Source organism: Mauremys mutica, chromosome 20 (genome assembly GCF_020497125.1).
Source record: "Mauremys mutica isolate MM-2020 ecotype Southern chromosome 20, ASM2049712v1, whole genome shotgun sequence".
NCBI lineage: Eukaryota > Metazoa > Chordata > Testudines > Geoemydidae > Mauremys > Mauremys mutica.
The window spans coordinates 17,656,461-17,674,104 of record NC_059091.1 but is presented as its reverse complement, the minus strand read 5'-3'; the positions used below and the strand labels follow the sequence as shown (position 1 = coordinate 17,674,104).

The following is a 17,644-nucleotide window of genomic DNA, read 5'->3' as shown; positions in this document are numbered from 1 at the left end:
GTAGGGGCTTGGAACCAGGATGGACTGGCACCCCCCCTATCAGCTCCCCACTCCCCTAAGTTCCCTGTGCAGCAGCTGCCTGCAGTTCAGCTGTGTCCCTCCCCCCACTGCCATGTGCTGCTCCTGCCCTCTGCCTTGGAGCTGCTCCCTGAGACTCCTGCTTGCTATGCTGGGGGGGAGGGAAGGAAGAGGGGGGCTAATGTCAAGGTGTCCCCCTCCCCCCTGCTCCTGCACCTCGCTTACCCCATCTTCCATAGAGCAGGGCTCAGGACGGAGGGAGCTTGTAGCAGCTGCGGTCTCAGCAAGCTGATCTAATTAACAAGGCAGTGTATGTAAGGGAAATGTGCATATCTCCCTCCATTCCTGCTGCTTTGCAGAGGGAGAGAGTTAACCCTTGAGGGTTCAGCCAATTGCTAGTTCATCATTTAGCAGTAAGGGAAATATCCCACCCTCTGACTCCTCCACCTCAACCGAGCTTCACAATCATCATCACTGTGTACCAGTATTAAACTGTTTGTTTAAAACTTATACTGTGTGTGTGTTTGTGTGTGTATCATATAGTCTTTTGTCTGGTGAAAAAAATTTCCCTGGAACCTAACCCCCTCATTTACATTAATTCTTATGGGGAAATTGGATTCGCTTAACATTGTTTTGCTTAAAGTGGCATTTTTCAGGAACGTAACTACAACGTTAAGTGAGGAGTTACTGTATTACAAAATCGCAATGAATCTTACAAGATATGCCATGTAAGGTATCAGTTGAAAAGTTATGATTTGCTAAGTATGATAATCTTGTGTATATATATGCATTATCTTTGCATTGTGAGTTATAAATATGTGTGATATATATGTGCTGCGTTTCTGGGTGACACCCCTAGACAGATTGGCATCAGCACTATCCAGTCTGTTTGATGGCCCATCAAGGGTAATCAGCTATACCAGCATTCTCAAACTGGGGGTCCGCAGGTCCCGCTGACCAAGTCCTCCACCTCCATCCCAGTGTCTTCTGCATGCTGGGGAACAGCTGTTCAGCAGCATGCGGGGGGGGGGAGCGCGGATGGGGTGCACTTGGGGTAGGGGGTGGAAAGAGGCAGGGAAGAGAAGAAGCAGGGGTGAAGCGGAGGCGCGAAGAGGTGGGGTGGGGCCTTGGGGGAATGGATGGAATGGGGGTGGGGCCTGGGGCTGAGCGGGGGACTTGGGGGTCTGCAAAAATTTTAAATCAAAATGCGGATCCTTGGGTTGCTAAAGATTGAGAACTGCTGAGCTCTACAACGAACCCATTGAGAGAAGCCAGGAGCTATGCCCACGAGTCAGCAGGACATGTAGGGACATGCCTATGGACAGGTGGCTCCAAGTACCTTTCCATGCCCATGTGCTGTGAGCTTGTGTTTGGGACAGAGCAAGTACAAGCCACATGGAAAAGGATAGAAAAAGGCAGCTGCATCACCTCCATTTTGTCTTCAGTCCTGATTCTCACCTCTGCAGTAACTTCTCTACAAACGGAAGCTTGAACAAAGGTCTGATAGACCCATCTAAGCTTTGGGTGTGTTCCAGAGAGACTTTACAAGCCAGCAAACTCGCTAAGGCTGCTAAGAACCTGATATATGGATCTTGAAGTCATATGTATCAGATTGCTTTGATCATTTAACAGCTCTCTTCTCTTTCTTTTCTTTTCATTTATAATAAAACCTTTAGTTTTAGATACTAAAGGATTGGCTGTCAGTGTGGTATTTTAGGTAAGATCCAAACTAATATAGACCTGGCAATGTGGCTGCCCCTTTCAGGATCAGAGGAACATTTTGTTAAGTGATTAGAGTTTTAAGTGTGAGTTCTTTTTTCAGCTTCTCAATAACCAGTGTGGGGGATCTGGAGCACAGACTGTGACTGGTTGGTGATTCTAACTATAGTGTTAACCACCAGTTCTGGGGGAATCTGCTCTCCTTTTTACAGCCTGCCCTGACCCTGGTATTGTCAGTGTGGGCTACTCTAGGGACCTCAGATCACAACCCGAGCCCAGCCCCCTTGACCCTGACCCATCCTGTATGGCCACAGATTATACCCCGAGGTTCCGACTCAGCGTTCATTCAGGCAAAATTCTCACTGATTTTGCTCAAATCAGGAGCTCAGAGTCCAGCCCTTTGATCTGAGTCTGATAAGTGAGATACCTCCACTCCGCTGAGACCCATAAGGAGTGCGAAGCTGGAGAGATGGTCACAGCTGCAGATGGTGTGAGTGCTGTTCATGTGGAGAATGGTGCAGCCATCCTCAGCCCAGGTGCCTTTCCCAGCGATGAATTTCCAGTGAACGCAGCGAGTCTCTTCCTCCTCTTTCTTTGTCTGGAAACAAAAACACCCCATCATCATCCTCACTGGATCAGGGGGAGAACACTGTTTCTTTTGTCACACATCTCTAATAGACCATCATAAACCTGAAATCACCAACGGTTTCATGGCTCTCATTGTGCTGCACGTAACAGCCATTTGGGACTTCCCATTGGCAGTGGAAATACAAGCGAGATCCTCCAGCTCCAACAGCACAAGCCCCTGAGCCCAGAGCTAAAGTGGTAATTCCCTTAACTCTGAGCACTGTGGGGTCTATGACACACAATTGTGCAGTTCGGATTTGAGCCATTAAAAGGCATTCACAGACCTGCCCACAAATACCCACATGCACTCTAGCAAGTTCATTACTTAATCAAAGAAGGCACCATCTCATGCTGTTTCCCTGAACTCTGCTATCTATAGGGCAGAGGTCCCCAAACTGTGGGGTGCATTCTCCTAGGGGGACATAGAGGAAACTTCAGAGGGACATGACAGGCATCGGGTCAGCCCCCATGGGGGAGCAGAGAGGGAGCACCACCCAGACCCTCCCCACCGTGAGCTCTGCTCTGGTCCCACCAGTAGCCGCATCCCCGACTTCCAGCCCCAGGCCTGGCACAACCCCCAGCCTCAGCATAGCTCCACTTCTAGCCCCAGCCCCAGCCCCAGCCCCAACTCCTTATGGCTCCATTCCCAGCCCAGGGCTGAGGCAGGGGCAGGGGAGGAGTTGGGAGACGAGCCACACCTGGCCCTGGGCTCGGCTGCAGGCTTTCACCACAGCCCGGCTGCTGCTCCACTCCCGCCCTGAGTCTCGGACCCCAGCCATGGCTCTGGCCCTGATCCCAGCCCCAGACGCGACACAGCCGCGGCCCCAGCCTCAGCCCCCTTACGTCCGTGTCCTTTCCCCCTACCGCCGAGCCGTGGTCCCGCTCCCATCCCCGGCTCAGAGGGTGGGGCGTGGATAATGGTAAGGGGTGGGGGACAATCCTCAAAAGCTTGGGAAACACTGCTATAGGAAGTTGTTTTCCAATTATTCCTGCTCTAAGGGATGAGCCAGGCACAGTTGTTACTCCTGAGCGTTTTACAGGATGAATCATAACCCAAACAGGCCTGGTGTGAACCCTATGTATCGTCCTCCACCAAAACAGCCCCCATGTCAGGACTGAAGAAGCTCCCTCTCTTTCTCAGATAACTGTTTCTCAGTCCAGAAAGGCAACAGAACTCAAATGCCCTGCAGGAGACGCACCTTTTAAGTGACCAGCTGGAGCCCCGGTCACAGAGCAAAGTAAAAGGCTCAACACTCACCTGTCTATGGCGCAGGGTGAAGTTCACAGGTTTGAGGAGGTTCATGGGCCTCCCATCTCCGACAGCCCCACTCACCACCCTGGAATTCAGGTGACAATTCCTCAATTTCTCATCAGCCGTTAGATCTCCCTCGTTGAGAAATCTCTTGTCAATGATGGAGCCCAGGTTGGAGTAAGAAATAAAAGCAACAGCCCAAGAATCTGAAAACATGAAATGATGCCTCATCATAGAGACGGACACTGAGACAAAGAAAGAGCAAGCCAGGGGCCAAAGGTCACAGCGAGTCTGGGGCAGAGCTGGGAACAGAACCCAGGAGTCCTGGCTAGCAGTTTGAGCTTTAACCATTAGGGTATGTTGCCTCCTCCCTCTTCTTCCACAGAACCACTTCTGTGTTGGAAACATCCAGAGTGCTCTATGCGAGTGTGATTCCTAAAGTGCACTAACGTACATTAAAGCACACTAGGGAACCTTTAGTGCACACGAGTAGGGTCTATGCAGACCAATTAATGCACAGTATGTTGGTGCTCTTTAGAAATCATATCCCCACACTGCACATTATCCAGCTAGGCAGACAGCCCTAAGTGAAAGGCACTGAGGTGAAGCCATAGTTTTTCTTTGTTAGGAGAGACAGAGGGGTTGGTTAGTGAGGAGTTTTCCCTGGTGCTGAAGAATTAAGAACCAGTCCCAGTCAGGTCACACTGGCCTGCAAATTGGAGTAAAACTGGTAAATATCATCCTGGTTCCATTCCAGGAACTCACACACGTCAACCGGGGGCCCAGCTGGGCTCATCATCAGGACGTCATGTGTTGGGCCAATGGCTCTCTGATCTTTCCATTCTCTGGACCAATTCACATGCCCATCAAAGCTTCTCTCTCCTCCCTGCCCGCCCCCCCCGCTTGGTTTTCATGCTGAGGGACAACCAGGAATGAAGGACTCTGAGAGCTCAATGGCCTGAGAAACACTGGCTCAGCCAACAAGGTCCACACTAGTGTCAGGATAACAGAGGTGAGCGAACCAGCCTGGGGCGAGAGGAAGGGGAGAACTAGGGATGGGATTTGGTGTCTAGTTACAGGGGCGAGTGCCTGGGAAGCACCAGGATGGTACCTTCTGTCACTGCTCTGGTGACTGTATCGCAGTGAATGTCCATTGTCTCCTCCTGAGCTCTCAGCCTGAAGACCTCATCACAGGGACCTGCAGCCGGCACAACGAGCGTCTCGATAGCTGGGGAGGGAAATGGCAAAGCCTCTTGCTGCAAGGGCAAGGCAGGTTTGGAGCTCCACTCTCTCTGAATCCCACCACCCCTCCCCCTTTCTCCTCACCTCCATTTCTCTGTGTTTCCCTGAGCCCCTCTGGCTGACCTCCTATGATCCATCATCCCTGTGTCCCCATGAAGATGTCACTGTGCCAAGAGGCAGAAGGCAGCTTCTCCCTGCTGCCTCACCTCTGCGCTTTAGCAGGGGAAGCAGCAAGAAGGGGTATTGCTGGGGCAGGGAGTGAAAGGAGGACGCAATGGCAGCTGCCTGTGGTGACAGGAGATTGGCATCGCTTTTAACACCCTCTCAGGCAGCTGCCATTGCTGCAAAGCCCCAGGGCTGGGCTTATGGGTGGCGGGGAGCATAGGCTGGGGAAGGCTGTGCCTCCCCAAACAGCCTGGCATGGACCTGCTAATGGTCCATTCCCAGGTCCTCTCCTGCCTGCTTCCAGTTCCCTTCCCGCTCTTCTGCGGCTGAGAGGCTGGGGCAGGCAGGCTGGGGCCGGCGCTCACAAGGCCCAGGGCTGGGGGCGCTGGAGTTGCGGATGCTCCGGTTGCCTGGCGCTCCAGGGCTGGGGTAGCGTGGGGAAGGGGGAGCAGGTTGCTCTGGTCTCCAGCGGAAGAGCGGGGGTGGAAGTGGAGGGGCGGGGCCTTGGCAGAGAGGGAGGGGCCGAGGGCTAGCCTTTCAATGGTTAGCCTCTCTCAATGGCTTGTTCACCTGCCGCCCATGGCTGGGTTATAAACTCTGAGAGAGGGGCAGCGAGGCTGCAGTGGTGTTCTGTATTGAGAAGAGTATAAGCCCCTATCTCACAGCTACCACGAGGTGATGTGGGAGCCTCCCGTCCTCCTCACCCATAGACTCTGTTGTCACGATCTGGGTCCTATTCTCCGGAGACTTCAAAGCAGCAGTCAGTGCAGCCAATTCCACACTCTGCAGGAGGAACGTCACGGCGGAGGCCACCTCCCCCTCGCTCTCCTTCCCACCAGCAATGAGGGTGGAGCTATTCAGGAAGGGACCAAAGGGGCGAGCAACTTCCTGGGATTGGGAAAGGAAACACCCTGAGAAGGAGGGAGGATTTCAGTGGTTCATGAGCCACATTCTTCAGACTCCCAGGGGAACAATGACCCTCTTCGGGACATACGGGTTCATAGTGACCTTCCCCACTCAGCAGGACTGCAGCATTCTCAAAGAGGGAGCCCTTTACAGAGCGAGTGAGGCTACTGAGGCTTGCTCAGGACTCCACAGTAAGCTGAAGCCAGGGTCAGGCTAACACCCTGTGTCATTCCCTCCTCATCCCTGGTCCCTTCAGTGTACGTGCCAGAGAACATTGCAGCAAACCAGCAGGCATCTAGGTTCTCTCTGTGTTGCCTCCGGAAGGAATCTGGATCTTCCTAGGACCAGTAGGGACAAAACCCAGATCCCCTGCCACTTAAGCTAGAGAGCATGCACATGCGCGCACACACACACCCCTGTTCTGAAGAGCAGCTACAATTCTATGCATCTGATGAAGGGGGCTGTAGCCCACGAAGGCTTATGCTCAAATAAATTTGTTAGACTCTAAAGTGCCACAAGTCCTCCTGTTCAATTTCCCCAAAGTGAGACTGCTATTCCAGTGCTCAGGGCATTTGGTCATAGAGCATCCACACATGTAGGTGTTGAATCTCTGACCTGCAGCGATACTGCTCTGTCCTGTGCACACATGGTCTCCAAAGTCACTAAGGTTGAATTCATGAAGGAGCAAAATTCACTGTTGCTGCCCTGCAGAGCAATCAGAGAAAATGGGTTATTTCTGCAAGCATGGAAACGCTACCCAAAATTAAGGTCAATGGTTCTGCAGAGTGATCTTGCTTTGACCTATGGCTGGCTGGCCGTCCCACTGGAATGTCCACAGGTTAAGACATGTGAAGGCTAAGTGTGGTGAAGCCCACAGACACGCTGATATTTCACATAGTATTGAAGCTTTCATGCATATTAATGAATTTCTCCTTCCCTTCCTCATGAGGGTTTAGTAAGGATTATTATCCTCCTTCTATAAGTGGGGAATCGATGCACAGAGTGACTGAGCAAATTGCCCAAAGTCACACAGTGAGTCTGGGGCAGAGATGGGAACTGAACTCTGACTTCCTGTATCTCTGGCTGATGCCTTAACTGCAGAACTCTGATGTACAGTGGGGGTGTCACACACCTAAGCATGATATGGTCAAGTTTCCAAAAGTTCCACTGATTCTGCTCCCACTGAAGTCAGTGGTAAACCCTGGATAAGCAGAGAATCCTCAGGCTCAAAGTTTTCTACGTACTCTTTGTGAAAACCCTCAAAGCCCAAATAAACCCCTTCCACATACCTGCAGAAATACATTTTTGCACATCTCCAAAGGCTCTTTTATCTGTAGAGTCTCAGTCTGGCATTTAAAGGTAACATCTAGCAACAGAAAGGGAGGCAGGACAATTACATCAGGTCAAAATCTGCAGGGCTAAAGTTTTCAAAAGTGTCTTGTAATCTGAGACCTCTTTATAGGGCCCTGACTTTCAAAAGTGCTGAGCACTCACCCTCTGACAATCAGGCCCCTTTAAACACTCAGGTTAGGCAACCAAAGGGCCATCCTTTCTTCCTACTAGCAGGTGTTTTCTCCCTTCAACTCCATTGATCCCTTAAGCCCTGTCTATCTGATGACTTTCAGCTAATTCTGTAATCAGTTTGCAATACATTCGGCCCTGAAAGCCTGGCGTGTGTCCACACATCACCTGGTCAATACTCACTTAAGCTTTGCCTGTGTATCTCATTGATCAGTGTGTGTTATGTGTCCTCTAGGGGATGGTCCACCACAGATCTGGTTCTGCTACAGCTCCTAGCTATGGGAGTTCGTCCCTTAGCTCGATTTTAGCTCAAACTGTAGTAGGTCATGCAGTTACAAAGTTTTGGGTTTGATCCTTGGTGATAGATGACTGTTGTTACATCTATAGTCGAGAAGTTTCTCTTCCCCAGAACTGTTCTAATCCTGCTATTGTACTTTTTAATGACCCGAGTCTCATCAAGGCATGTTTACACTAGAAATGCTAAAGTGGTACAGCTGCAGCTGTGTCACTGTAGTGGAGACACTGACTACAGTGTTGGAAGGGTTCTTCCATTGCTGTGGTAAATCCATCTCTGAAAGGTGGTAACTAGGACAAGACAAGAATTCTTCTGTTGACCTAGTGTTACCTACACTGCGGCTTAGGCTTATGGGCCTTTACATGATCTTGGCTTCATGTGCAAGGCAGATCAAGGATGTGCTCAGAATGCGCCATGCTACAGCTACTTCCTGGTTCTCAGGGGCCATGGGAAGCAGAGGGTAAATTTCAGCAACCCTGCATGGTCCCAGAATGCATAGAGCACAAAGGTGGCTTAAAACTACCTTTTCCTCCACTCTTTCTATCCCCCGCCGCAAGCACAGGAGTGGCATAAGTGAGAATCAGCACAAAATTCTCTTGGGTACCCAGTGGGCATTACAACCAAGTGTAGGAGGAAAAGTGCAACAGTTCTTAAATCAATTCAGAACAGCTGGCGAGCATCTGCCTAAGTGCATGAGCTGGGCTGAAACTAGTTCGGTGCAGCTAGCAGCACAGGCACAATCTTAGGCCTGGACTACACCTAAAATTTAGGTAGATTAGGCTATGTTACTCAGGGGTGTGAAATATTCATGCCCCTGAAAGATGTAGTTAAAGCGTCCTAAGACCAGTGTTGACACTATTAGGTTAAGAGAAGAATTCTTCCCTCAACCTAGATACCGCCTCTTGGCAGGGTGGATTAACTACAGGGACAGAAAAACCCCTTCCATCGCTCTATCAAGTGTCTACACTACAGTGCTACAGAGGCACAGCTGCAGCGCCGTAGCTGTGCTGCTGTAGCTTCTGTAGTATGGACATAGCCTGAGTAACTGTGGCTAGGGGTGGCCTAGGATGGCATGTTGGGCCAAATTCTCAGCTGGTGTAACTCAATGGAGCCCCATCAAAATCAACAGACTTTACACCAGGCCCATGGTTGCCTCCCTGGTTGTGACACTGTTTTCTTTGCAGCATGGACACAAACTGTGGTCAAAGTAGATTTAAAACCCATGTTACTCACTCTTCCTGCAGGAACCCGGAATCCCATAGCTGTCCATGGCAGCAGTGCCAACACTCAGGAGCGCAAATGGAGAGCTGGGATGTTCCACGGCATGGGAGCTGATGGCAGGTCCAAGTGTACGCATGCCCCAAACGAACACAGTGCCAGGGACTCGGTTCCACACCACATCCCTTAGAGGCTGATTGTCTAGGATGATGGCACCAGTCTCTGATGTATTGGCCACCATCAAGGCAAAGTTCTCGAAGCCCTCCTGGGCATTTATAGAATACATCCGGCAGTAACTGGCAACATCTGGAACATTCATCAGGAAGGCGTGGGAGGAATTAGGGACAGCTGCACCCACGCTGTAGAACACCACCTGGATGCCCACATTAGCAGAGATGGAGACTGGGATAAAGGGCTTGACAGGACGCTGGAGTACACTGCCTCCTGCTAGAGTAACAGTCTCTTGCTGTTCCCCTAGCTGATACAACACAGTTGTGCTCTGGGAAGCAGTGATGTAGACTTTTTCATCTACTTTCTGCCAGGGTAAGGGAGGAATGATGTATGTTGTACCCCAGCTGCAAACTGGTAGGAGCTGCTCAAAGACATGGTTGCATTTTGTGTTATTACAAAAACACCCTTGGCCAACCAAGATGGCCACTGGCTTTTCTGAGACAATCCTGGTGCCAGACAGATCTCCTATGCCTTGAAACTGGTAGCCTTGGAAAGCGTGGAGCTTAATTTCCAGTTTGTTGCCAGTGGAGTAGACCTGTGTTAGGTAATGTAACTTGCCTTTCACATGGACCTCCACAGAGTTGCAGTCTTCGTACGTCATAACAGAGATCTCTGGGTAACTATCTAAGGATTGTGTAGAGGGAGTCACTATGTAGTGTTCATTTCCCAAGCTGGAGACAGGATACAGCACAGTGGTCTCAGGACTCACATGTTTGTTGCTGACAGACACTACTGAGATATCTTTGTCAGCCTTGACTAGGACCACCTTGGAGAACTTGGTAGAGCCCTTAATTCCCACTGACTCTGGTAGCCTGACCCGCACCATCTCTCCCTGATTTACCATAATCTTCTTCTCAAACTTTGCCCCATCACCCGTGTAATTGGAGATGGAAACAGACACTGAAGTGAAGGCAAAGTAGCCAGTGATTTGCACTTCAAATTGACTAGAGTTCCCACACTCGTGCATGTAGGAGGTGATGAATTCTCTTCCCAGAGTCTCCGTCTCACATGTGCCTGCAAGGGAAAATAGCAATAAAACGTTGGCGGTGGAGAGAGGTGGAGAGAGTAAAAGGGTCTAGATCAACTTTGTTCAGGCCAAAAATTAAGGCCTAGTAAAAAAGAAAAGGCGCTTGAAAATCTTAATGCAGCTAGAAATTTTCCCCATTACATTTTTAATCTAAATGAAAATAATTTTTATCAATAATAAACATTATTTTACATAGTGAAAAAGCACAACTTAGACATCTTAGAAGCCAACAAAGACCTTGGAACCAAACACGACTTCGGGGAATGTTCCAATCTGGATCAGAACTCCATGATTGTCCCTGATCTCTATAATAGAATAATTGTTCTCCCATCCCTAGCACCTCCTGTCTAAGCTCAAAACACTTTACAGACAGACATTAAATAATTCTCAGTCCCACCAGGAGATGGGTCAATATTACTGTCCCCATTGCACTGAGGGGGAAACTAAGGCACAGAGAGGGTTAGGAGCTTGCTCAAAGTAACCCCACAAATCAGCAGTAGAACTAAGAATAGGACCCAGGTTTCCTGACTCTCAGTCTCTTGTGCTCTAACCATTAAAACCTACAACCCTTCCCAGCACTGGGAATAGAACTTTAGTCTGGTGTGTTGATAAGGGTAGGCGCCTTGGGTCTATTGGGCTGAGGTGATAATAAAACCCTTTTGTACTGTTACAACATTAAACACCTAAGGGTGGTTTGGGGTCTTGTGTCAAGTTATCACTGGCACCTTCTCTTGTTGCAGCCACCCCTATTATATATATATACACACAACAAGAGAGAGAGAGAAAGAGAACCTTTTATTAAACACACATAAGAAACAGAATAAAATTACAATTTTAAAAAGTTACATAAAACTTTCATGTAATAAGTTTCCTTTATTTCCCTTTTAGTTATATAGGGCCAGATCCTCAGCTAGTGTAAATCAGGATAACACCACTGACTGCAACAGACCTTTGCTGATTTACAACAGATGAGGATTCTGTCCATTACCCCCAGCTGACATCCCACTTGGCTCTTTATAGAGAGATCCAGAAACATCGTATCTCCCAATAAACATTTTATCCTCACTCCCAGAGCTCTCTCTCTGCCCTGAGTGGAAACAAAATTAAGGCCAAATGTAATACAGCTTCTCAAATTTCCACTAGCTGAGAATCTGGCTGTCTAGCTTCTGGTCCTTTAATACAATCAGTGACAGGAGATATTGTGAAATGCTGGGCCTCCTTCTCCTGTCCCTTACACCATATGACCACTACTGATTTCAGTGCATTTCTCCTGATTTATGTGAGAAGAGAATCAGGCCCATCATTCTTAGCTCAATGGGAGCTGGTGGCAGGGCTGGAGACCCTGGTAACCACCTGGGCTGCCAGGCTTGGGGGGTACTGGGCTCAGGGTTCTGTTTTTTTTGTTAGTGACAGAAGGGAAACCAGAATGTTTGAAGTATTCTGTATCATAGAATGTCAGGGTTGAAAGGGGCCTTAGGAAATCATCTAGTCCAAGCCCCTACTCAAAGCAGGACTAAACCCCAGACAGATTTTTGCCCCAGATCTCTAAATGGCCCCCTGAAGGATTGAACTCACAACCCTGGGTTTAGCAGGCCAACGCTCAAATCACAGAGCTATCCCTCCCGCTTGCTCCATGCCCCCCTGCCAAGTGGGGGGACGTATGTGGCTTCATTTTTCACTAGCTTCCTAGAATGTTCTGAACCTTTATAGAATCTCATGGAACCTCCCACATTTTCTGAGAACTACATTTTCCTTCAGCCTCTGAGAATATTGTCAGCCACTCTACACTAGATACACTCGCGACTATATACAGAGCAGTGCATCACTTAGGGTTGGCAACTTTCTAATTGCACAAAACCGATCACTCTGGCCCCACCCCTTCCCCAAAGCCCCACCCCTCACTCACTCTAGCTCCCCTCCCGCCATCGCTCACTCTCCCCCACCCTCACTCACTTTCACTGGGCTGGGGCTGGGGCTGGGTGAGGGCTCCAGCTGGGGATGTGGGCTCCAGGGTGGGGCCAGAAATCAGAGGTTCAGGGTGCAGGAGGGGGCTCTGGGCTGGGGCAGGGGGTTGGGGTGCAGGAGGGGGTAAGGGCTCCAGCTGGGGGTGCGGGCTCTGGGGTGGAGCTGGGGATGAAGGATTTGGGATGCAGGATGGGGATCCAGGCCTGGGCCAAAGAGTTTGGAGTGTGGGCGGAGGCTCAGAGCTAAGGCAGGGCATTGGACTGCTGGAGGGGAGGCGGGGTGCAGGCTCTGGGGGGGGGGGAGTTTGGGTTCAGGACAGGGGTTCTGACCTGGGGCAAAGGGTTGAGATACAGGTGAGGGTGTGGGTTCTGGGAGGGAATTAGGGTGCAGAAGGGGGTTCTGGCAGGGGGTTGGGGTGCAAGGGGTGTGTGGGATCTGGGAGGGAGTTAGGTTGTGGGAGGGGTTCCAACCTGGGGTAGGGGATTCAGGATGGGGGCTCTGGCTGGGCGGTGCTTACGTCAGGCAGCTCCCAGTCAGTGGCGCAGCGAGGCTAAGACAGGCTCGTTGCCTGCCCTGGCTCTGCGCTGCTCCCAGAAGTGGCCGGCAGGTTTGGCCCCTAGACAGAGGCACAGCCAGGTGGCTCTGCATGGTGTGAGCTGTCCATGCCCGCAACCGCCGCCCCCACAGCTCCCATGGGCCACAGTCCTCAGACAATGGGAGCTGCGGAGCTGGCGCTGGGAGCGGCGGCAGCACTCGGAGCTTCGCTGATCGCTGCTGTGCATAGGGGCTGGACATGCCAGCTGCTTCCGGGGAGCTGCACAGAGCCAGGGCAGGCAGGAAGCCTGCCTTAGCCCCACTGTGCCACTGACCAGACTTTTAATGGCCCTGTCAGCGATGCTGTCTGGAGCCACCAGGGTCCCTTTTCGACTGGACGGTCTGGTCGAAAACCGGACGCCTGACAACCCCAGTATCACCAGTCAGTCTTATGAGACAGGGATAAATCATGCATCAAAGTCATGAAATGGGCTACAAATTCAATAAAAAATAAGATATTTAAAAGTTTAACAAATGGATCAGTGAGCATGCGTCATTTGGTCTAGGGCCGGCCCTGGCTGCCGGTCCTCAATACCTGTCAAGATATAGATCCATTTGTAGCATTTTCCAGTGCTTCTAGTTTCTACATGAAATGGATCGTGATCTCAGTTTTCATTTGCAATTCTGTAATGCTAACAGCTTCTTAAAGGGGAAGCTGCCAAAAGGACAGACCCAGAGTTACTGCTACTTCATTCTCCCTCGCTCCTCTCTGACAGACCTCCAGGTACTGCAGTCCAGTAGAGGAAGTCTCCAGCTGTTGCTTTTTGGGCCCTCTTCTGGCTTTTCAGTATGGCCTAGTGACACTATTAAAAGACCTCTCAGTGGGACATGGCAGTAGAAAGAGGTTCTTGTCCACCATGGGACAGAGTGTGAGCAGACTAAAACTAGAACACCCTGAGGAGTGACAGAGGGAGAAAGAGGGAGTGAATGAATAAACAAACACAGAGAAGGAGGAATTATCCCTGATACCCAATCTTTCCTCTTCTCAAAATTCTGGGTTTTCCCTTCAGGGCCTGTTTAGAACCAGAGCTGTACCCACCCTGTTGGGCATTCCACTACTCCTAGTGACCGGATGCAGTGAACCCCCACATTAGAGTCCAGATAGCGCTGCTGAGAGCTGCCAAGCCAATACCAGCTTCATTGCAGACACTCTACATGGGACTCACTTATTATGGGCACAGAAACGTTACACAAGGCATTATGCTTCACTAATCTGAGAACTTACCAATTCTGTTTGTCCTCTGGGCACTCGCTGGTGGTAGAAACCAGAACAGTCCAAGGAGGAAAAACACTTGAGAGAAGATGAACAAAACTTGTTTAAAATCTAAGATATGGCAATAAACAACACAGGGAGAGATTACTAAATAAAGGATTCTAAGCACCTGTGTATGAGTCTGACCCTAATCTCAGTTACACTGGTGTAAATTTGGAATGACTCCATTGGTTTACTTTTATTGGAGTTACCCTGGATTCATCCTGCGATTTAGGAAATCAGAATTAGGATCAGGGCACTGGACCTCATTGATGTGGGGAGAATGGAAGCTAGGCACTGGATTTTTTCATGCTAGTCTCATCCTCTGATGCTCTGTAGGAGGCAGCTGGGAGGCTGGAGGCTGAGTGGCTTCTCAGTGCCCTGGGGCAGGTGTCATGGATTCACAGGGTCTGGTCTATGCCGCAGCCTGTAACCAGTCCCTTTGGAGACATCCCTGTAGTGTGCTGGGCCCCAAGGAGCTACACAGTTCCACAGGAGCAGACCCGTGGCTCCAAAACTAGACCTTTGGGTGCCAGCAACCCCCATCATTTTCCAGGCTCCCTGTAGTAAGTCCAGCAAAGCCGTTCTCCAGTGGGAGGTTTGTTCTTTACTCCTTCAGGGAACAACGCTCTCAGTGAGTATTTGCAGGAATGCCAGGCAGCCTTTTCAAAACAAGGTAAGAATGTATTAGCCACCTGGCCTCCAGAATCTGACAGTCCTTACTTTAACATAGACGTGCAGAGGTTAGGACATGGTCCATGCTGACCAATGCCAGGGCTCGCATGAGCCAGGCTGCTATAGAAACAAACCATCTTGGCTCTCTCTCACCAGCTCTGTTCCTTTAGTTCCAGGTGTGTTTCCTGTGTCTCTGAAAGCTCAGCTCTAAATCCAGCCACCTGTCACCTTTCCCCTTTGTTCTCCCACTCAGGGTGTTTGGTTTCCTGCCCTGCAAGGGGCCGGGAAATCTCCTTCCTCTCAGCTGTTGGTCAATAGGAGTGAATGTCCCGGCCACTGGGTTTTCCGTTGTCTCTATCAGACCCTCCATTCACATGTGTAGATTTTCTTTACCTAGTTTGTTAATGACTCTGGTCTCCAACCACACTGCTGAGTCAGATACCACATCACTTCCCTTTACGCTCAATGCACAGAAATGCAAAGGCCAAAGGGAAACTGAAGCATGCACAGGAATCATAAATCTTTACCAAAATTCATACAATCACCACACAGGGGTTTCCCCCTTTGCCCTTGTCATTTTGGGTTCTGTCAGATAGAACCTTCTTGCATCTGTTCCTTGTGGGTCAGCAAGCCCAGTGCTTAGCAAGGAAGCAAACACATGCCCTAGAGATGGGCAAGATGCACAGTAAGTTTGCAGGAGAGCCTGTATCTTGCTAATCTCTTTAGCCAACAGTTGGTGCTGCAGCTGCTCTCTGCCCGCCTGTGAAGCCGAACAGGTAACAGAATGTCCATCTACACCGCGCAGCAGACTGCAGCAGCAAGGCTCAGAACCCAGCTCGACACACTCGGGCTCATGCGACTGTGCTAAAAGTAGCTGCGTACACAGAGCTTCTAAGTTGTGGCTTGGACGGGAGGTCAGGCTCTGAATGTAGGGCAGGGGATGGGCCTCAGCTGGTCCAAACCACAACTTAAAAGTGCTGTCTACACACCTATTTTTATCATGGTAGCACAAGCCCAAGTCTGTCAAGGCGGGCTTGGAGGGTCCCTGCCACATGTTATAGTTTTGGGGTGGGACTAATGAATTTTGCACTGTAATGCTGTAATTAATTGTTATTTAAGTGCTTGTTTTTTATTTTTTTATTTTGTTTTTTTTTATTACGTTTTTTAGGGAGTTATTTTATGCTGGTTTTGATTACAACTATTTTGTGTTTCTTGATAGGTGCTTGTTTTATTTTTAGAGTTAATTTGCTTTTTATGATATTGTAAGAGGGGCATGTTACAATTTTTTGGTGCTTTTATGTTTGTTTAGGGTTTTTCTTTTAGAATATTTGGCTTGGTGATGGCTTTTATATTTATTTTTTAATATATATATAAGCAGAGTCAGAATGAGCTCTACCCTGACATGTGGTGGTGAGCTGTGGAAAAGGACTTCGGCGGCTGATCTTGTTTGCGTGGGCACACCCTCCTAGCATGATTGGACTGCTTGCCCAAATGGTCACTTTGGCTGCTAACTTATGATGCACCTGGGGTGACTAGTAAGGAACTGATACGTTTAGCACATAGGCTAGTGGAAGACATAATGGGCTTCCTGAGGCCCTTTGGAGGAAACCAGTGAATTGGTATAATAGTGAGTGTGATTTGTCAGGATGACAAATTTTCCTCTGGGAGGAGGATGTAAGCAGAGTCAGAATGAGCTACCTGTGGAAGGGGGTTCCAAAGAGGATGGATCTAGACTGTTCTCAGTGGTAGAAGATGACAGAACAAGGAGTAATGGTCTCAAGTTGCAGAGGGGGAGGTTTAGGTTGGACATTAGGAAAAACTTTTTCACTAGTAGGGTGGTGAAGAACTGGAATGGGTTATCTAGGGAGGTGGTGGAATCTCCTTCCTTAGAGGTTTTGAAGGTCAGGCCTGACAAAGCCCTGGCTGGGATGATTTAGTTGGGTTTGGTCCTGCTTTGAGCAGGGGATTGGACTAGATGACCTCCTGAGGTCCCTTCCAACCCTGAGATTCTATGATTCTATGACTTCAGGGTCTGATCTAGTTTGCATGGGCACACCCACCGCGCCTAGCATGATGGGACTGCATGGGCACACCCACCCCTCCTGCATGATGGGGCTGCTGTGGGATCCCCAGTCTCTTTGTTATTAGGGCAGGACTATTAAAGTGTTGTTATCCTGGTTATGTGACTTGTCATGTGAACTGTACTTGACATTTTATGATGGAGGGACTCACCCTCAACTAAGTAGCACTTGCTAGGCAAGAGACATGGGTTCCAAAGCCCAGTGACTAGAGATAGAGGGGTTGAGGATAAGAGTCTTGTTATGTGTTGCAAAGCTGAAGTAATTGATTCCTAGGTCAAAGCATTAGATCTAGTTTAGGCTAGTGGTTCTGAGTGTGCTAGTAATGAAGCTCCCCTACTAACAGCTGAAATCACTGAAAACTGTGTTAAGTAGTGTTGGCAAGCAGCAAGGAGGGTGGCTAGGGGAAAGGAGTGGTGAGCAGGATGGCTGGTGGATAAAACTGCAACAGAATCCTGCCGAGAGCAGGGGCAATTGGCCGTTGACCCAAGCAGTGGAGCATGTAAGGTGCCCCCATACCTCTCCCCCCTTTCACTCAGGCTGAGAGATAAACTCTGCAGATGAATTTAGGCTGCTCTGACCAGGGACAGAAACTGTGGGAGGGGTCACTTTTGGGTTGCTGGACTCAAGACCCTGAGGGGAAAAGGGCACTGCCAAACTTGCTTGGGGGTGGGTCTTTTGCTCATGGTTTGTGTTATGAATCCTGTTTGTGGTGTTTCCCCACATAATGCTACATTGTTTCCCTCCTTCATTAAAAGGCTTTTGCTACACTCAGATTCTGTGCTTGAGAGAGGGGAAGTACTGCCTCTTAGAGGCACATATGTAGTTGTCCCAGGTCGCTGGGTGGGGACTGGAGCCA

General features: G+C 49.6%; 1 protein-coding gene across 1 annotated transcript in view; it reads right to left on the bottom strand.

Annotated features, from left to right (window-relative positions):
* The window catches only part of LOC123353804 (adhesion G protein-coupled receptor E3-like), a 57,055-nt gene that overhangs the window by 10,448 nt on the left and 28,963 nt on the right, over nucleotides 1-17,644 (bottom strand). The window contains exons 3-9 of the mRNA XM_044995218.1: nucleotides 8,979-10,208; nucleotides 7,219-7,295; nucleotides 6,545-6,634; nucleotides 5,728-5,911; nucleotides 4,728-4,844; nucleotides 3,623-3,822; nucleotides 2,165-2,335 (exon numbers count right to left, since the gene is read on the bottom strand). Coding sequence (XP_044851153.1) covers nucleotides 2,165-2,335; nucleotides 3,623-3,822; nucleotides 4,728-4,844; nucleotides 5,728-5,911; nucleotides 6,545-6,634; nucleotides 7,219-7,295; nucleotides 8,979-10,208 — 2,069 coding nt within the window. The remainder of the gene's footprint in view (nucleotides 1-2,164; nucleotides 2,336-3,622; nucleotides 3,823-4,727; nucleotides 4,845-5,727; nucleotides 5,912-6,544; nucleotides 6,635-7,218; nucleotides 7,296-8,978; nucleotides 10,209-17,644) is intronic.